The sequence below is a fragment of the Protomyctophum bolini genome (assembly GCF_963924005.1).
Source record: "Protomyctophum bolini genome assembly, chromosome: 13".
Lineage (NCBI taxonomy): Eukaryota > Metazoa > Chordata > Actinopteri > Myctophiformes > Myctophidae > Protomyctophum > Protomyctophum bolini.
Window position 1 is genome coordinate 8889469 of NC_137874.1, and position 21990 is coordinate 8911458.

A 21990-nucleotide genomic window follows, 5' to 3' on the forward strand; every position below is an offset into this window, starting at 1 on the left:
TTGGTCCAGAGTATGTGATATATATGAGATGCTATAACTATAACCTCATCTAGTGACTAGGTGAAGACCCAATGTGTACGGAGACAAGATAAAGAACCCTGGGGGGAGGGAAATGCCTTTCAGTCCGAACAGAGACCAAATAGGCACTGACCTTGACCCAACAAACATCTGACCCGGTATTACGATATAATATCGCTCACTGTGTGAGCTTTGCACAGACACAGAGAGAAGATGAGGTGATATGGAAGGAAGAATGTTAGATAAACTGAACCATCTGCTGATGCTTAACAACAGAAAGTCTATAAAGTCTGTCTGGGTTTTGCGGAAAACAGATTAGCTGCTGAGGAAAAGGGGTTTGTAATAAGAAATATTGCAAGATCACACAGTTATCTTTAAAACCTTTAGGTTCGGCTTATAAGATATACCTGTATTGGAAAGCCACCTGTCAATCACATTTCAATGCAGTTCTTCCTGCATCAAATGTACCGTGATAACAACGTGATTTCTGAACTGACTTTCTGGATTTTTCAAGCCAATAGTTTAAAGATAAAATTGTCCCGGTTTAGTTTGTTGCTGCTGCTGCTGCTGCAATGTGTTTTGTGTGACCTGCTAAATGCTAAATGGGATATTACTTAAAGTACTAATTAACACACTCAGCTGTGCCATTAACTAATTGTTGCTGAGGGAAATGAGGTAATTGTAGTGTAAATGCAGTGCAGATGCGTATAAACGTGGTCAGTGGAAAGAGTAGTATAGTAGAGATGTGTGAATTGGTAATTTGACCATTTAACACGCATGGTTCTCCATGGTTTCAGATTGACTTGGGCCTTTAGTTTGGGCATTTTTACTATGGTTATTTTGTGCATACAGTAGCTCTACTTCTCACGCTTCCTTTTTGGACTGAGGTCGATTCAAATAAAAGTCTTCTAAATCCTAATTTATTTCTGAAAAACCTATGTTTCTATGTCAGTGGTGCTCAACCTTTTTCATGTCAAGGCCCTATTGGGCCACGGACCCCCATCTCAAAATATGAAGTTCCAGGGACCCCCCCAGAAGCAAATATTTTAGTTAAAAATGTTTGCTCTGAAATGTTTCAAAAATAGCAGACCTACAAGCTCGTAGTGCGGCACTCGGTGCCGCGCTATGAGCTTGTAGATCTGCTATTTTTCAATAGCTGGTTGGTACTGTACATGAATACAATTATATTCCACCAATCTGTGTGGTATTTAATACCAGGTATAACTTTACAATATACAATTGGGGTGGTTGTTTTGTCTCCTTGCTCTTCTATTGAGACATTTAGGTTGGACACGATCGGCCTTTGACATGATCATGATGTTTCTGCCTTGACACATTCCCCCCCAGAGCAAGCAGGGGAGAGAAACTATTAGCTCAATACAATGGGCAAAGGAAGAAAAAAAAAATCAGGAAAGTGAAATTGTGCAGCTTTAGTAACATATTATTATCCCATTCTGACCGGGCACCCATTTTGGTGTTGGCATCATGTTATGCTTTAGCTATTGAAAAATAGCAGATCTACAAGCTCATATCGCGCCACCGAGTGGCGCGATACGAGCTTGTAGGTCTGCTATTTTTGAAAAATCGAAGAACGACTGACATTTTTTAGAATCTGATCTCAGGTCAGAATGGGTTCATCAGACCAGTGTGTGTCCTCCAGTGGAAACCTCGTATGAATCTGATCTCAGGTCAGAATGGGTTATACTCACGTTGCACTGTCAGGTAGGCCGAGGCCGACGGCGGCTGGCCCAGGCTGTTGCTAGGGCTGCACGTGTATGTCCCAGAATCCTCAGGCTTGGCTTGGGCGACAATAAGGGAACCGTCGATAAGAATACTGACTCTGCGCTTTAAGTCACTGCGGAGGGAGGGGAGAGGGGAGAGAGAGAGAGAGAGAGAGAGAGAGAGAGAGAGAGGAATAGTCAAAATGGTCCAATTCTAGATAAGCTTATTAAGCTACACTGTGACTGGGAGCAAAACTCAGAACTTAATTCATGTCTTGTTCTATCGCATTAAAGGTCACATACTGGGTGAATTCGTTCGAAGGTTTTTTTTTTACATGGTGCACTGCATTTGAAATGAAACTGACTCTGGTATAATACGTAGTCTGAAAACCCACCATGGCCCGTAGCACTTGCCCTAGCCTAGCCCCTTAGATAGCACTTTATGTTGACTTAGATACTATTTTAAACAGACATAGCTTGTTACGTAGACAGCACTAGAATTGCATGTATAGTTTACATAATATAGTTGCATGATATACTGTAGATACTCCACTGTTACGTTCTGAGCTTACGCATGTTTCATGATAACTACTTTTTATATAGGTGATGTATGCCATGCTTTTTGTTCTTGCTTAATGTAAGTCGCTCTGGATTAAGAGCGTCTGCTAAATGCCTAAATTGTAAATTGTTGACAAACCATAATGTGACGACATGGCCATTCATTCAGTTGTCCAATACTGTAGGTAAAACACTGTATGCTAAATGAATATGCACAGACACACTATATATATGCAGATACTGTACATATCTGCACAACACTCTGCTGCAGTCTTTTTCAAGACTATACCAAAACTCTGTATCCTTTAGTGAAATAAAGAAATCAGGTAAACAGTTGCAAACTGGCCGACACACTGCATTCTCATTTAGTTTCATTCCATTATCAGAACATATTTTTTTAATGGCTATAGCGATTCAGGGGCGATTCAAGTGCCGCGCTATGAACTCGTACAGTAGGTCTGCTATTTTTGAAAAAAATCGTGAAAATGTGGCGCAAATCTTTGAATACATATTGTTTCACAGCGAACGTTTTTAACTCAAATCTTTTGCTTCTGGGAGGGGTGCCTGCCTGGAACGACATATTTTCAGATGGGGGGGGGGGGGGGGGGTCGGTGGCCAAATACATAATATTCTTTGGGGGTCCTTGACGTGAAAATGTTTGAGAACATGAGGTTTTTCAGAAAACTGTCATGATTTAGAAGACATTTGTAGAATCGTCCTCAGGTCTACATGGGTTAATGAATGCTCCATCGTAGGATGGATTGGACACCATTAATGAATGCTCCAGAGTCCATCGTAGGATGCCGTCGCGTGACAGAAATAGCAGGTCTACAACGCTCACAACGCGTGGCTATACACCAGTGACGCGGTGTGGGGCTTATAATACAGTATTGGCTATTTTTGGTCCGGGGGCTCCGTGTCTAGGAGGGTGACGTTATGCGGGGGGGGGCTTGTAGACCGACGACATGCTCGCTCTGTTCGCTCCAGCACGCGTGTTCAATCAGCCTGGACGAGAGCGAGAGACACATGAGGGACGAGCTCTAGTCTTAGACCTGAGATTAGACTCCGTCTACTGGCGACCGGTCACTGCCAGTAGTCAAGGCAACAGACATTTTGCATTCCCCCACTCTCTCCTCCTTCCTCCCTGCTTTGCCAGCTCCAAATTGGATTGTGTGTGTGCGTGCGTGCGTGCGTGAGTGCGTGCGTGCAACAAGCAGAGGCAAGGGGAGAAGATTACGTCATCTCAAATGAAGTCCTTACAACACTATGGGGAATACTGTATGTACAGTATATGGCCGAAGTCCAACTTTGAGAGAACTACTGATGTCCGACTTCGATATGTACCGTCCGACTATCCATTCATCCATCCATCTATCGTTTCCCAGGCCACATTAGCTAATTCAAACTGGGGGGGGGGGATCCCTAGCCTGGGTTCCAGCCTGAATTGCTGCCTTCCGTGATTCTGAATTGTCACTCGCTACTCAGTCTGGACAGTCGACTGAGATTATCTACAGATATCTACAGATTATAGATACAATTAAAATAAAATATAGGAGCATACCACCTTTAATAGAAACAGAAAACACAGCTAATTTAAAGTCCAGGCACTGGGATAGGCAATGTTAAATAAATAGGTTTTTAAATTGGACTTGAAAATGGCTATGTTTGGGGATTTCCTAATGTAACCTGGAATGTCATTCCAGGTTTGTGGTGCATAATGGTGAAATGCTGCTTCACCAGCCTCAGATGACCTAAGGGTTCTGGAGGGCTCATAAGGCTTCAGCATGTCTGAGATGTAGCTGGGCCCAAAGCCACAAACAGATTTATAAACAAGTAACAACATTTTAAAAACTATTCTCTGGGACACTGGTATGTAAGGTTTTTAGGACTGGTGTAATATGGTCATATTTCCTAGTTTTTGTCAGGACTCTAGCAGCAGCATTCTGAATCAGTTGGGAGTTGACGAAGAGCTTTGTTTGAAAGTCCTGTGAGCAGACCATTACAGTAATCCAGTCTACTGGAAACAAAAGCATGTATAAGTGTTTCTATAGGTCTTGCTTGGACATAATTCCTCTAACTCTTGCAATATTTTTAAGGTGATAATAGGCAGATGAAATTACAGTTTTGATATGACTGTTAAAAATGTAAATCCGAGTCTAGGACAACACCAAGTTCTCTCACCTGACTCTTGGGTATAAGAGACCGCGATTCAAGGTGAGAAATTACACTCGGTCTCTGTTTCTGTGGTCCAAAAACAACGATCTCAGTTTTATCTTTATTTGTAGATTTGCGTGTCATCTGCATAATTATGGTAGAGAGAATATAGGAGACTTTCCAGACTGAGTAGCGCAGTGACATTTTCAGATCCGCGGAACGCAGCGAATCAGGCTGATAATGTCAGTAAACTCATTTGAGCACCGGATTGGACACTATTATAGATGGGGCTTTATTGTAATAAGACGACATCATTGCGACAGTATTACAGTATACCTCTCCATCGGGAGAGACAACAAAGACAAACCATAATGCTTTTGTAGCCGTGTAAGAACCTCGAATGCAGCCAACGCGACCCTACAACGTACTGTAGCTAGAGCTACACGTGTGTTCAACTGGCATCCCTGCCGAGCCTTTCTGCATCAGAAGCAGTGCAACGAGGCGTGCGCCGATGTGATGTGATGTGATGTATTGGGAACTTGTACCGTGCAAGCCGTAACCCGACTGCAGGCTTTTTTTTTTGGTGGCTTAGTGTGGCTAAGGGGTACTTTGTAGATAAGTGGAAGGGACAAGTGCCTTGTCTCTGTCCGAGCTGCTTCCAAGTGTAAAATGTGAAAATGTCACAGGAGGACGTCTGGAGGAAGATGAGTGTCCTGCCAGTCGTGCTCTATAACCAAACTAAAAATGTAGAAGTTGGGTTTCAGCCATGCATGCATGGGACACTGTCTGTGAGACTAGACTAGACTATTTTATGATTGTACCTCTACTCCCCCCCCCCCACACACACACAAACAATATGAATATACATTTCTGATAATACATTTATGAAATTAAATTAATTCAACTTAAACTTTCATGTAATCGTCCAGGATGCAACACTAACCCATTTTGGGGCGGAAGTCGGGAACCCCTTTGGGTGTTTTAACGGAGCATTATGTTATACTTTAGCTATTGAAAAATAGCAGATCTACAAGCTTCATAGTGCGCCACCGAGTGGCGCGCTATGAGCTTTTTTGAGACTTTTTTCTAAATGGGTTAAGGGGCTTTACAAGAAGAATGCCACTATTTGTAGATACAGCATACACATATAGTGTTTAAATAACAAACTAAACATGGCTAGGTTTGTATCAGCTATTTTTGAAAAATCGTGAAGATGTGCCTCAAATCTTTGAATATATATTATTCTTTCAGAGTGAACCTTTTTAACTCAAATCTTCGCTTCTGAGGAACAACATATTTTCAGATGGGGGTCGGCGGCCTATTACATATAATTTTTGGGGTCCTTGACATGAAATATTGAGCATCACTGAGCATGATTGAGTTTTTCACGCTCACGTCACGGCTAAAACACTGAATGGCAGCTTTACTTACTTCTTGAAGAAGACGTTGTCCTGCTCCCAGAACCAGGTGTAGGTCAGGTTGCCGGGGTACGCCTCGGCCTGGCACGTGAAGAAGGCGTCCTGCGAGATGTTGACGGTGATGTTCTCTGGAGGGGACACGATGAACGGTGGGCCTGCGGGGGGGGGGAAGGAAGGACACGGACGATCAGCGTTGTTTTCGTCGACTAAAACTAAGACGAAAAATGTTCGTCGACTACCTTTTTTCACTGACAAAAAAACTAATGGAAACTAAATGAAAACTAAGCTACGATGACTAAAACTAAAAAGTTAGGAAGGGACTAGTGGACAAGAGATCCAGTATAAGTCATTTTACACTTGGTTGCATGCTGAAAATAGCTGATCTACAAGCTCACAACGCGCCGCAACGCAACGCGTTGTGAGCTTGTAGATCGGCTATTTTCAGCAAGTGTAAAAACACTCATTACGACGGCATCGAGGCCCGCCAAAATACATCTTAGCCGACTAAATCAACTGTGGATTTAGTCGACTAAAATCTGATGACATTTCGTCGCCTAAAACTAGACCAACACTAAGACATTCCAGGTGACTAAAATGCGACTAAAACTGTGAGCCACGGCCCAGGCCCCAGAGGTTGAGGAGAAACATTCCTATGGTTGGTCAGAGGCGGTAATGATGTCTGTCTGCTGACCACAGGCCATGCAGTGGGGAAAGCAGAGCTCTGACCAGATATGTGACCAGACACACATCACAGATAACTCCAGTATGGTGGAAAGTAACTAAGTACTTGTACTTTAAGTAACTGTACTTAAGTACAATTTTGAGGCATTTGTACTGTACTTGAGTACTTCTACTTTCCAATACTTTCACTTCTACTCCACTACTCTGCTCCACTACATCTCAAATATTGTACTTTTACTGCACTACAATTATTTGAAAACATACATTCAGCATTTAAACACGTATACACTTTTCAATCGATTTTGTACACATTTTGAACTTGTGAAATGGGACATTCTGCACAATGAGTAGCCTACTTTTACTGTTAGTGCTTTAAGTGCATTTTGATGCCGATTCTTTTGTACTTTTACTCAAGAGTACATCTTCAATTCCGTACTTTCACTTGTAACGGAGTAGTTCTAAATTGCAGCATTGGTACGTTTACTTGAGTAAAAACAATTGAGTACTTTTTTCCACCACCGGATAACTCCACTACGACCATGCACACACACACACACACACACACACACACACACACACACACACACACACACACACACGCGCGTGCGCACACACACACACGCACGCAAACACGCACACAGTCACACACAAAGATTAACACATCATTCAATATGTGGCGAATAGAGCATTTAGTGAGGTCACGGACCCCGGGTGACACCAGACACCAGAGTTTGCACTCAGCATAGGATTAGAGACATTATCGAGTGAACCCTGAACTGAGCTGTGCCAGATGGACAGTATGGTGGACATTAATAAAGTGCATTTACAGTAAATACTGTACAGTGCAGTACACTGGTCCAGCTTTGAACCCGGGCTTCCTGCACAAGTACTGAATTATTATTATTATATTTTTTACTACTGAGCTAATAGTAATATAATAATAATAATATCTCAAACTTATATAGCGCTTTTCTGAGTACCCAAAGACGCTTTACATGGGGGGGCTTTACAGAGGTAACAACAAATTATGAGCCTTCCTACTTGGGGGGGGGGGGGCAGTTTTGATTTTGTCGACTAAAACTACATGTGGCGAAAAATGTCCGTCGACTAAAACTGAGACTAAATGTATTGACAATTTCCTCAACAAATAAAAACTAGACTAAAATGTTAAGAAGGGACTAGTGGAAAAGAGATCCAGTAGAAGTCATTTTACACTTAGTTGCATGCTGAAAATAGCAGATCTACAAGCTCACAACGTCGCGTTGTGCGCTTGTAGATCTGCTATTTTCAGCAAGTGTAAATTCAGTCGTGGGAATACATTTTAGTCGACAGTTGACTACTATCAACTGTCGTTTTTGTCAACAAAAATCTTATGATATTTAGTCCACTAAAACTAGACTAAACACTAAAACATTCCAGGTGACTAAAATGTGACTGAAACTAAATGAAAACTATTCAAGAGACTATGACTAAAAACTTAAAATCTGCCTCATTGCTGCCAAAAGCAACACTGTTGAACTGAATGTTGAAATGCGGGTCAAATCAGACACATGGATCTACAGTAAACGTCTCAATAGAAGAGCAGGGAGACATCCACAGTACATCCACCCCAAATGCATATACGTTGTGATGTATTAACAAAACGACATTTTATTCACACCAAAAAAAGTGACACAATTACGGCTTTAAACTAATGCTGAGGATTTAACTGTGTATCAGCTACTCGCATACTGCCTCTGGGTCTGCTGTGCTACTGGATTTGAGGATCTGTGACCGTGTGTGTGTGTGTGTGTGTGTGTGTGTGTGTGTGCGTGTGCGTATACAGTTCAAACACACCACACACACATCTGTAAGCCAAACCCCTGACCTTCACCATGAATGTAATCCTAAAATACCCAGGAAAAAAACCCAATATTGCCATAGAGAGGTCCACAAAAAAATGAGTATTTCCCTGCTCATCATGTCCTTGAACCTGCACGCACGCACGCACACACGCAGACACACACACACACACACACACACACACACACACACACACACACACACACACACACACGCAGACACACACAGCTAGCCCAATATGTTAGTTCTGATCTGGAGCCTAGGGCCAGATCCTTTAGCAGGCAGAGCCTTTACAGCTGCCAAACCCATTAGCATGGCATGGCATGGTTTCCCGGCCTGGACAGGATGCGTGTGTGTGTGTGTGTGTGTGTGTGTGTGTGTGTGTGTGTGTGTGTGTGTGTGTGTGTGTGTGGATGTATGCGCGTGCGTGCGTGTGCGTTGGGGTCAGACAGAAAGAGAGGGAAAGCGTGCAAATGTGTTCTTGTACATGCGTGTCCGTGTCTGTGTCTGTGTGCTTGTGTTTGTGTACAGTGTGTGTGTGTGTGTGTGTGTGTGTGTGTGTGTGTGTGTGTGTGTGTGTGTGTGTGTGTGTGTGTGTGTCATCGGATTCGGGACCCTGCTGAGTGCCGTTTTGTCTGTCTCTGTCGCCCCCTCGTTTCATGTGCTGCACGCTCAGCAGTAGCGTTCCTGGAGGGCATCTTTTAATCCATTCTGACCCGAGATCAGATTCTAAAAAATGTCTTCTATACATCCTGACAGTTTTCTGAAAAAGCATATGTTTCTGTGTCAGTCGTTCTTCGATTTAAAAAAAATAATAGCAGACCTACAGACCTGCACACTCGGTGGCGCGCTACGAGCTTGTAGATCTGCTATTTTTCAATAGCTAAAGCACAACGTAATGCTCACACCAAAAGGGGTTCCCCCGTCCAGAATGGATTAATCTGTCTCCCTCGGTAAATTATACATAATGGGTCAAGTAGCTAAGCTGACTGTGGCCTGGTTTTTAATACAGTGGCAAGTGAAAGTATACAGGCGTGACCTTCTGGTTTCATCCGTCGCCGGTCGACACGGAGAGCGCCGCATGTTTGATTTATGACAGAGAGGACTACACTCGGACGACTACAGGTATATACCGAGGTGTACTGTAGTGTACTGTACATGTACTGTAAAACAGCTACGTCATGCATCTACTGCAGCGATTCCCAGGTGGGCCGTGATGAGGGGGGGGGGGCTGGGGGCCCAAACAATAACAAAAAAAAAAAATCTGACTTTTTTTTAACCCATTTAGACCTACAGTAGATTCCAATGTTTCTATGTCAGTGGTGGTGCTCAACCTTATTTGGCTGTGGACCCCCCCCCCCCCCTCTGAAAATATGTAGTTCCAGGGACCCCCCCCCCCCCCCCCCCCAGAAGCAAAGATTTGAGTTAAAAACATTCGCTCTGAAGCCAAATATATATTCCAGGATTTGCGCCACATTTTCACGTTTTTTCTAAAATGCCAGATCTATACAAGGTTGTATAGCGCGGCACTCGGTGCCACGCTATATGAGCTTGAAGATCTGCCATTTTTGACAGCTTGTGGCTATTTTTCCAACAGCTGAAGTAGTAAGGCCTATAACATAATGCTTCAAACACCAAAAGGGGTTCCCCTGTCCAGAATGGGTTTAATGACCGTCAGGGGTGGTTCTGGTTATAATGCAAATGTAAACACAACAAACAAACAGACACAGAAGTTGAGCTGAGACAGTACCTTGTACTATAGAAGGCGTGTGGTGTGAGACAGTACCTTGTACTATAGAAGGCGTGTGGTGTGAGACAGTACCTTGTACTATAGAAGGCGTGTGGTGTGAGACAGTACCTTGTACCAGGAGGCGAGTGGTGTGAGACAGTACCTTGTACCAGAAGGCGAGTGGTGTGAGACAGTACCTTGTACCAGAAGGCGTGTGGTGTGAGACAGTACCTTGTACCAGAAGGCGTGTGGTGTGAGACAATACCTTGTACCAGAAGGCGTGTGGTGTGAGACAGTACCTTGTACTATAGAAGGCGTGTGGTGTGAGACAGTACCTTGTACTATAGAAGGCGTGTGGTGTGAGACAGTACCTTGTACCAGAAGGCGTGTGGTGTGAGACAATACCTTGTACCAGAAGGCGTGTGGTGTGAGACAGTACCTTGTACTATAGAAGGCGTGTGGTGTGAGACAGTACCTTGTACTATAGAAGGCGTGTGGTGTGAGACAGTACCTTGTACCAGAAGGCGTGTGGTGTGAATGGCCTCTCCTTGAGGGCTGATTGCCCGGCAGGTGTACGCGCCACGGTCCCCTCGGTTCACAGACAGCACTGTCAAGCTGCCGTCAGACACCTGACACGCGCACGCACACGCACACGCACACACGCACACAGACAGACAGACAGACAGACAGACAGACAGACGTTTTATAATATAATATTTCTGGAAATCTGTGTATAATTTCACTGGTGTGCAATTATACACGTTTTTTTATTTTGTTTTATTTTATATTATTATAGGCCTACATTTACACAATTGTACATTATACACACAGACAACCATGATATACTGTAATGTGGTTACTCTGCGGGGGGGGGGGGGGGGGGGGGGGAAACCACTGTGAAAGGGACTTATTTAAATGTATAACATTTCTTTGAACAAAGCTGGGATATTTGAATAATTGATCGAGTGTGAGTGAGTGGGTGGCGTATATCCCCATTCCGCATGCAGCAGTCAATAGTTAAGAGTGGATCTTATGCTACTGTAACTCTGGCTCTCCGTTCTCTGCTGTTTCCCTCTCCATCTTCCCTCACAGACAGTATCCAATCATAGCCCAAACATTTGCGTATTTACCCCCCCCCCTGTGCTCTGTTAGCGTATAAATTAATTAAAGAGGGTATCTTTGAAAAACAAAAGGAAAGGTCCAGCACACTGTCAGACACTTGCCAAAATGTTGCTCTTTATTAGGTCAAAGTTTAGGTCGATTTATTAGACCTTCATCAGGACAGATCTTTTCTTTGTGTTTCAAAGATAGCCTTTTTAATAACCTCATAACTCCAAAATGTTCATTTTTCAGGAAATTAAGAAAGCCTTATATTTTTTAAACAGTTGGTGTTGTAACTTTATATATTGTCAATTACTTCCACGAGAGGGAGGGAGGTGGTGGCGTTAGTTGCTTTAGCAGACATTTTGAGGGTCCAATGGAGTTTTGTCCAAAGCACTTTTTACTACTTTCCATTGGTCCAATATTTTCGAAACAACACACAGACGTAAAGGGTGTTCAATAGCACTGATTCATACCAAATAAAATATATCAAAAACCTAAATTGAGTTATGAGGTTTCCTCCCGACAGCACCTGTCACTAGCCTTCTGAGGTGTGCATCAGCCTTTTGCTAAAAAAGCGTATAAATATTAAGACATTTGTAAATGATCTTCCCTCAAAGCATATCATTTCTTAAGGTAAAAGAGATTATAATTATTGCAGGAAGAGGATAGTAACTGCTGTGAAAATGTAAAGAAGATAGACTGTTAAACTGAGTAAATAATTATATTTGTAATTATAGTTCAACGGTCAAGGGCAATATAAGGAACTGAGGCAATTTGCAGTTTTTCTTTGGTAAAAAGCAAAGACTAATGTACAGGTGTGACAACAATGGTGAAGATTGTAATGGCCATTTCAGAAAGAGGGAAAGGTCCCAAGCACTAAATAATATGTCAATTCTATACTCACAACGATCAAGGCTCAAGAATCAAGTTACAGTAATGTGTGTATAAGCCATTTCAATGCCAGTATGGACATTAATTCAACTTACAGTAGTACATTTTGACCACCGAGTGGCGCACTTACGAGCTTGTAGGTCTGCTATTTTTGAAAAGGCGCAAATCTTTGAATATATATTTCAGAGCGATTTTTTTTTTACTAAAATATTGGCTTCTGAGGGGTCCCTGAAACTACATATTTTGAGATGGGGGTCCGAGGCCCAATGGAGATAATTCAGGGGGTCCTTGACATGAAAAAGGTTGAGGACCACTGACATAGAAACATGGGTTTTTCAGAAAAATGTTAGGATTTAGAAGCCTTTTTTTTAATCGACCTCAGTCCAGAATGGGTAAATTCAATTAGGTAGAACGTCCGAAACGTCTCGTAAAATCAAGAGAGATGCAAACCGTTTGTAACTAGTTTGTCCGCTTTTACAGTTTACACCATACACAGTGTACTCTGCTGTGCATTTCTTTTTCGTTCTGAAAATATGTCCATACATATACACCTGTAAATCAAGCACAAAATATCAAAAGTGTGTACCTTGTACTTGGCACTGTTGACCAGCAGTATGTTGTCGCGCAGCCAGCTGACAGAGGGTTTGGGATTGCCAAAGGCCGTGCAGGTCAGTGCGATGCTGCCCCCTTCCTTGGCCTCTACGTACTGCGCTGGCGTGTCCGTGAACGTAGGGGGAGCTGAGGTGTCACAAGAAAACAAAAGCGTCCATGGTTAACCATTTTAGACGATTCTCTACAAAAGCCTTCTAAACCTTGACAGTTTTCTGAAAAAACTCTATGTTTCTATTATGTCAGTCCTTCTCAAACGTATTCATGTAATATATATGTAATTGGCCGCCGACCCCCCCCATCTGAAAGAAGTAAATATTTGAGTTAAAAAAAAAAAAAAAAAAAAAATCTAAGATTGTCGGCAAGCGACGCAGAACGTCACGGTCATAAACAGGGAATAAATTAAGCTTAAGGGAGAAAAGAATGAAGCCAGCTTCACTATCAAAGTCAAGCAGTCAGCATTGCCAAGTTGCACTGCAGGGAAATTAAGTTTATAGTCTGTGCTGGGGAGGCAGGGGGACACCTCGGTCACCTGCGTGTAGAAGAACAAAATTGGATGTTACTAGAAAAAATATACAAATTTAAGCAATGTTTTTGCACCAATATGAATTGTACCGCATCGTACCAGTAAAGCTGCTACATGAGCAACTATAACCCACTTAGTTTAGTACTGTATACAATCCCTGAAAAGATTAGGAATATATTGTGGTTACAATGAAATGGAAGGTTGCTACAGTGAATATGATACATGTGGTTTTTTGAGAGGCCTCCTATGTCCAGCTTTTGGTGTGTGTAACCCAATTGTAGATCAGGCAAAACAGGCAAAACGGTGAAGACAGTGACATCTGCTGGCAATCCCATTGACATTATATTCTGTCTCTTACATCACAAACAGCAGGAATTCAGAGCACCTGTTTGAGCCAGAAAACCCCACACCACAGAAAATCCACTGAATGGGAAAAGTTCAGGTTTTTTGGGGTGCAATTGAGCTCAGAAAACCTATAAGAATTAAGAAAAATCACAAAAAAATGTTTTTTATGTCACAACCCCTTTAAACTAAAAACCTTTCTGTGAGTAACACATTATACAATAGCCTATGGTCAATACAATCATTATTTTCTGGATGATCAACTGCCACCACTACATTCTACTAGAAGCAGCCTTACATTCTAGTAGCAGTATCCAAGCATGCTAACACAATCACTGAGACGTATATAGTGTCACCCTCACTTCAATCGTCAACCTGTCGCCCTCACTTCAATCGTCAGCAAGTGTCTTGAGAGGCTGGTGAGAGATTAAGATCTGCCCACAACGCTATGGAATGGATCCATGGCAGTTTGCATACAGCCAAAACAGATCCAGTGATGATGCAGTGGTTCCGGCTCACCACACTGCCCTCACTCACTTGGATATGAGAGAGAGAGAGAGAGAGAGAGAGAGAGAGAGAGAGAGAGAGAGAGAGACTGACTATAGAACAAATACGTTCGAATGCATTGCTGAAATTGGACTTTCTGTTGAGATGTTATTGTCAGGTGGTACGAATGTGAAATATATAACATGTACACACATAGCCTCGGAAAACCAGACGTTTTTATTTCCAGGGAGGAAAAAAAAAGTCGGGGGCCGAGTCCACTTCAATTTGGCATAGAGCAGCGCAAACGTCGTTCACTCTCTGCTGATTTCTGATCGTCTGCACCTTTGTTAAATTGACGCACACACGTACCGGTACACACGTCCCCTCTCTCTCTCTCTCTCTGTCGCTCTAATTAATTAGTCTCATGTCACACAGCTGCACCTAGTTTCTCTGCCTATGCCATAAAGCATAGGTGAGTTCCAGTCTAGTACACGCATGACTGTATCAACAATTCAACACACACACACACACAGCAAAAAAAAAGGGGAAAAAAAGACAAAAGGTCCAGACCCCACTGTGTTACATTAATCCAGCTGAGTTGGCGCCCTGTTCATTCCATCTGCTCTATGGTAGAGGTCCAAATGGAAGGTACAGCTGTTAACTAATGCGGCTGTCTGATGGGTTGAACACACACACAGCACAGAACAACATCTTTGTTGCTCGTTCAATTTGTACTTTCCAGAAACACACTCACACAGTCAACAACAACTGCAGAAGATAGTGTTGGAGTAGACTTGGCTATACTGTACATAGTATAAAGGAAATCTTTTGGTTGGTCGAAAGGTTGCTATAGGGTTTCTCTGTCAATACAGACGTCGTTCAACCAACAACAGACAACACATCCAAAGTGCCCTCGCCTCTAGAAGAAGGATTTGTAGTGAAGGGGAATTACTTCTCTACAGTACATTGACCCGGCAACCGCCTGCTCAAAGTGAGCGCACAGTTGAAGTGCCTTGCTCAGGGGCACTTAATCCATTTTGGGGCGGGAATCTCTTTTGGTGTTTTAAAGCATTATGCTATGCTTTAGCTAACATAATGGCAGATAGATAGATGGCAGATATACAAGCTCATAGCGCGGCACTGAGTGCCGTGCTAACTTGTGTAGGTCTGCCATTTTTTTTCCTAAATCGTGAAAATGTGCCTCAAATCTTTGAATACATATTATTAAAGAGTGAACATTTTAACTCAAATCTTTGCTTCTGGGGAGGTCCCTGGAACAACATATTTTCAGATGGGGGGGGGGGGGGGGGGGGGGGGGGGGGGGGGGCGGCCAATTACATATAATTTTTTGGGGTCCTTGACATGAAACATTGAGCAACACTGATACAGAAACATAAGGTTTTTTCAGAAAACTGTCAGGATCTATAGAAGACATTTTGTAGAATCGTCCTCGGGTCTAAATGGGTTAAACAGGCCTGAAGGAGCCGAGGTTCGAACCGGGGGGACCTTTTCCGATTCCCAGACGGTTATACTCCCAACGCCTGCCCACTATACTACACACACTGCTCCGCTGCCCTTGATAGAAACACACGACCGTGCTGCTGCACCGTGGTTCGTTTCACCTGAGCGTCCAGCCGAGTGTGCATAATGGCAGACGACTAGCCAATTCAAACAGGTTACAGAGACACCGTTCAATAATGCACGCCGAGTGAGCCCTCTCACCTTGCACCGACTCTCATGCTTGACTGGTCAGTTGTTGTGACTGTGTGAGGAGGAGGAGGAAGAGCCGCGAGTCTCTCTTCTACTACGACCAATAGGTTTAGGAAAGGTTTAGAAAGCAAGAGAGAACATTCAAGAATTGTGAAATATTGAATGAGCCCAGTGGAAATAAATATTCTTACATTTGGACTGATATTCTATTTCTCGCGCATGCGCACACACACACACACACACACACACACACACATTTCATGGAACCCCCAAATTCACACGCATTATGCTGCGGACCCCCGATTTAACAGCATTTCTATCTCTGGGACCCCCAATTTATATTGTAAAATCAATGCTAATTTAGCGCACAAATGTGTACACTCTCTGAGTTACAGACACATAAGGGTCCATTTTGTAAAACTCTCTCTAATTGAGCTAGGTCCCCCCGCCCTGGAACTCCCTCAAGTACCCCCAGGGGTACCCCCCCGGACCCCACTTTGGGAACCCATGTTGTATAGGCTATACAGTAAGCAGGCAGGTAGCTGCTTGTGACCTCAAGCCACAGTCAGGGGTTTTTCTAGAGCACACATCCCAATCAGGTAAGGACGGCTGTGTCTGTGTTTTGCCTTGAAAGTTGAAATCCCGCGAGAAAGCGTGAGAAATATATACGAAATGTCCCACACACACGCCTGCCCCAAAACAGACCCGTCATCAGTTATGAATTGCCCTTGCACGCACGCGCGCGCTAATGGATAAATGAACACTGAGGATTTTACTGTGTATACTACCAGATCATGCTAACTAACTAACTAACGCTGATCATGTTCAACAAGTGGTTTAATGTTATTAAATCTGACTTTTTAGCAACCCGTTTTTTAAGGAATTTGTGCCTTTGTTTGTTTGTTAATAAATACGTGACGAGAGATGGGGGGGAGAGACACATACATAGCTATAGGCCGGGCTCCATTCAGAGTTATATGTCCACATACAACATGCATGTGCCCCACACGCATGCACACAACCACAACAAGATGATCCAAATGATACTCTTGGAAAACACAGGTGTTTAACCCATTTTGGGCCGGGGAACCCCTTTTGGTGTTTTAAAGCATTATGTTATGCTTTAGCTAATGAAGAATAGCAGATCTAAAAGCTCGTAGCGTGGCACTCGGTGCCGCGCTACGAGCTTGTATAGGTATAGCTATTTTTGAATCGTGAAAATGTGGCGCAAATCTTTTGAATGCATATTCTATTCAGAGCGAGCGTTTTTAACTCAAATCTTTGCTTCTGGGTGGGGGGGGGGGGGGGGTCCCAGGAACTACATATTTTCAGACGGGGGTCAGCGGCCAATAACATAATATATTTGGGGTCCTATTTGGGGTGCTCAAAATATATTTGAGCACCACTGACATAGAAACATAGGTATTTCAGAAAACTGTCTTTTTAGATTTAGAAGACATTTCGACGTCGGGCCTAAATTATATCTTGCACAGTTAAAGTGACCCCCCATGAAGAAGGAGTGGTTCTTCCATGCCAAAGAGATGAGAATGATCAAAGGACTGGCTTTCTTTACAAGTTCATTTCCTCCTGGAGAGAGAGAGACCTCACTACTACTTATCTGAGTGAAGGGAGGGAGCATGAAGCACACAGTGTGCGTGGCTCAATTTAGATATTACCGGTAATCTAAATTCTATCAGTTTCAGCTGTGAGGTGTGACACGGTATAGTATCGAGCGAATAAAATGCCGCTCGGTCTATCTATCGGGGAAACAGGCTCTGCTCTGCTACCATTTTGTGCTGTGGGCAACGTGCTCGTTTCATTTGGCCATATTCCAGTTTTAGCTTTCTCAGAATCTTTTGACATAAATATTTAAACATGCATTCTCTCTCTCTCTCTCTCTCTCTCTCTCTCTCTCTCTCTCTCCCTCCCTCCCTCTCTCTCTCTCTCCCCCCCCCCCTCTCTCTCTCTCTGTCTCTCTCAAAATATTATTTATAAGATTCTCTCAAATTCTGTTTCTGATTCTCTAAACAGAATTTCAATAATCAATCGCCCCAGTTTTGGCCAGGATTTTGGTGTTCATTAATGTGCAATGTCCCGACTAAATAAACAAATAAAGTAATGTACATATATAGGAAGTCCGAAACTGTCTTGATGGTGACGAACAGATCTCAATTAGCACTGTGAAAAGTGAAAACCATGCACTGTGAAACAGGGATGGGACATTTAAAACAGACCAACTGCAGTGCCCAACACAGTACACACACAGAGTGTGTCTCTGCAACGGATTGCAACGGTTTCATCATGTCGCAAATCATTCATGTGAAGCTGTGTGGGCTCCTTTGGATTCAAAGTGCTGACTGCCGCGTCGCTGTGTGGCGTCGTGCGTTGTGATTTGTGAACTTTTGTGGATTTTGGCACAACGTCCACCCCAGAAATATGGATGCTGGGAAATCTGTGCATGCTTATAAAATCCTTTAAGAACTGGGGCAGTGTTGCTCCCATGCGCCCCCCCCCCCCCCCCCCCCCCCCCTTCCACTACGATAGGCGCACTTGCTCGCTGTGCATTGGTGGGCTATACGGACACTATGCAAAGTAAACCTGCCTGCCAACAATGACCGATGGTCCCCCCCGTGGTCCCCACTGTGACAACCACTGTACAGTCCACTTGCCGGAATGTGAACCCAGACATGTTGAGTATACACCAACGTTTTACGTTAGAAATGTATGGCCGTTTTTAGCCCCAAGGAGTGTTTTTTTTTGTTTTTGTTGCAAAACTAATGTTTGGAATGGATTCAGCATCATGAAAACCCCCCTAGTTTGACACGTCACATGCTACATAAAGCATGGTGCAATTTTGAATTGTTTAGGTTGTTAATGGTATTTGTCACATATTATGCCAATTGTGAAGATTGCTCAACATACAGTATGCAAGTTAGCATCCGGCAGTTTCTACGTGCTGGAGACCCATACTCAACATTTCTAGCATAAAACCTTGGTGTACTCCACATGTCCGGGTTCACAATGGGGCTCTATATGGGCTGGCGAGTAGACTAGTACGTTAAGTCAACTCTCTGAGAGTGTGAGATTGGACCCGTGAAATCCTGATTTAATCTCACGCAAAATATAGAAGATCTACAAGCTACTGTACAGCTTGTTGTGAGCATGTAGATGGCCAAAGGGTCAGAGTTCAATCTGTGGTGTGGTGTGGTGTGTGTGTGTGTGTGTGTGTGTGTGTGTGGAGGTTTGGAGGGTGTCCTCATGCTGCAGTCGGTCACCATGCATGTGCAACGATGCAAATCGAACTCTTTACAAGATGTGTTTCCGGGAGGGTGCTTGGGAGTCGCAGAGCTGTTGACACGCATATTGTGCCCAAACATTACATACACAAGCATCATTATGCAGCACACATGCTTGCTCACTGTGACATTACACATTCACAGCGCGCCGTACATTCACACTATAGGACTGTCTCAACACTTCAATTTTCTTTCCCACTGAGTTTTAATCATCTGTTCCAAATGTGTTCCAGCATCTCTTTCGACGTCCTCGCCGTCGTGTTGCGGCGATACGGTTTGCCATGGTCTATACGTACGGCATCGTCCCTGTCAAGCATGGGATGCTGTGGTTCAAATTAGTTCTACTTCCCCGCCTATGGGTACTTACTGGTTAGGTTACCACAGTACACATATATGCACTGTAAACACGTACAGTCGTATACACGGAGTATTGTCTGATGCAATTTAAAAAATAATTATGTGGGTGGGCTGTTTGCTCTCTCACCCATGATGGGCTGTTGAGCTCGACTAACAATAATAATAACCGTTTTAAAGCAGTCAAAACGGGTAAAATGACAACAAAGATGAGAAGAATGGGAGATAAGAAAGCCATTCACTGGGGGAAATATAGCCTGATTCACACAACAGTGTCCATGCTGTGTATTTATAGAGAGCATTGTTGACTCTCATCAGCATTGCATAAATCAATGTTTTTTTTTGTTTATTTCAGACATAAGCACTGCTCACGCACCGTATAACGCACGCATGCACGATTGGTTATACGGATTTATATAAGATAAGAGAGACCCTACGACTGTGCCATTTGTAAATTAGCAAGGAGAGACCCCCTCTCTTCTCCCCTATCTTTGTGTTTTAGAAAAATAACACGATGGGAACTATTATGCACAAAAACTAATTTCACCAGTGGTGGGAAAAGTACTCAATTTTTTTACTTAAGTAAAAGTACCAATGCTGCAATTTAGAACTACTTTGTTACAAGTAAAAGTACGGAATTGAAAATGTACTTGAATAAAAGTACAAAAGTATCAACATCAAAATGTACTTCAAGTACAAAAAGTGAAAGTACTCGTATTGCAGAATGTCCCATTTCACAAGTTCAAAATGTGGACAAAATCTATTGCATTGTGAGCTTGTAGATCGGCCATTTTCAAATGGCCAAAATGTATAGGTTAATGTACGTTTTCTAATCAAAAATAAATCTCCACAGTAACTAGTAACTAAAATATTCAAATAATTGTAGTGGAGTAAAAGTAAAAATGTTGGCTCTGAGATGTAGTGGAGTAGAAGTAAAAGTACTGGAAATACTCACGTAAATTCCTCAAAATGATACTTAAGTACAGTACTTAAGTAAAAGCACTTAGTTACTTTCCACCACTGAATTTCACCCACCTCTTGCTGGTTAAAACTGTGATGCGACAATAAAGATGATTCTGATACTATAAGTAAACTTGACCATTGTGGCTCTGTTCTTGGTCTGCTCTTTTTTTTGTACCTCTACACCAAACCTCTATGCTGACAATAGACGATCTATAAGCTCCCGTCCTTAAACCTAGCAGCGCGACGAGTTGCATATCCAGAGGCTGCTCGCCTCCTGAATGCTGACCCTCTTTTCACTCGCACTTTACAGCGTGAAGCTGCTTCGTAAGAACGATGAACTGCGACGCCATTCTTTTTATTACGTTTTCATCCATTGCTATTTATTTACCATGAACTCTAACGTTGCATTCTTCTTATTTATTGGTCTCTCTCTCTCTCTCATGAATTGCAACGTTTTGCATTCTTCATATTTATCGGTCCCTCTCTCATATGATGTTTGTACTTTTATATCTTTTTCTACTGTCTGAATATGTGACGTGAATAATGTGTCTATTTTTAGAGCACTGAAACAAATTCCAATCAACTCTGTTGACATGGCAATAAAGGATTGAATCTTGAATCTTGTGACCTGCTATTTTCGCCTAATGTTCCTCTCAGGAACGGATCAAACAAACATTTGGCAGACCCCCCTGTCGAAGACCCCTGCGTTAGACATAATGCGATGCTTCGAGGGGAGGCCTCTGATGGGTATACATAACACGTTTTCGATATTATCAGCGAAAGACCTGCAGATAAGACTGTACATAGAACAGTACTGTATGTTCGACGAGTGTGTATGTCGATCTGTCTGAAGAATTGCTATTGCTGGCGGAAGCTATGACAGTGATACGGGGCCTTTCCTTTTCGTCTTTTGTAAATACTTCAGGAGGTAGTAGGGCTATAATAAAATATTTATAGCCTGCTGTCGGGCTGAAAACCTTGTATCTCCAGTACACAACGTTGTTTGCGTGCGTGCGTGCGTAAATGAATGGCCGACTTTGTCGAACTACACACAAAAGTAGCAAAAATAGCTGACCTACAAGGCAAGCTCAAAACGCGTTGTGATGCAACAGATTGTGAGCTTGTTGATCAGCATTTTTAGATACGTTTTAAGTGAAAGTGAAAGGGGGAGGGGGTATTATGAATATTGAATTGAACCAATGAAAAGTATTAACTAAATAATAACTACATTGGATCCCATTTCCCGAAAGGTTTTTTTTTTTTTGGACATACAAGGTTTCCACACAACAGAAACAATTATGCCGTGACAATAACAAGCTGGTTGAGTTCATGAACGGAACGTTCTAGCTCACACGTCGTTCTCGTGTCTGTGCAGCACCTTCGTAACGCATCACTTATTTATTATCTTATTTAACAGCTGCCAATCTTGTAAACTCACGAAATATGTGACGATAATACAGCAGGTATAGACGTGTTAGGACAAAGTTTGTGTTTGCGCACACATAGACATACAGTCTTTGTTTGTTCCTCAATCTCAAAATGGTCTCTAGGTACCTTTGTTAGACACACCCACAGACACACCCCCAGA

The 21990-nt window shown here is 42.9% G+C and overlaps 1 protein-coding gene and 1 long non-coding RNA gene across 2 annotated transcripts in view; one reads left to right on the forward strand and one right to left on the reverse strand.

Annotated features, from left to right (window-relative positions):
- LOC308327387 overlaps positions 1–21990 on the forward strand; it is a 287480-nt gene that overhangs the window by 87583 nt on the left and 177907 nt on the right. The gene's annotated exons all lie outside the window — the stretch shown is intronic.
- Positions 1–21990, reverse strand: part of igsf9bb (immunoglobulin superfamily, member 9Bb) — a gene marked incomplete at its 3' end in the record, with an annotated part of 124642 nt that overhangs the window by 47588 nt on the left and 55064 nt on the right. The window contains exons 4-7 of the mRNA XM_080780775.1: positions 12703–12854; positions 10633–10750; positions 5883–6024; positions 1728–1873 (exon numbers count right to left, since the gene is read on the reverse strand). Of these exons, the coding sequence (XP_080636901.1) occupies positions 1728–1873; positions 5883–6024; positions 10633–10750; positions 12703–12854 (558 nt within the window). The remainder of the gene's footprint in view (positions 1–1727; positions 1874–5882; positions 6025–10632; positions 10751–12702; positions 12855–21990) is intronic.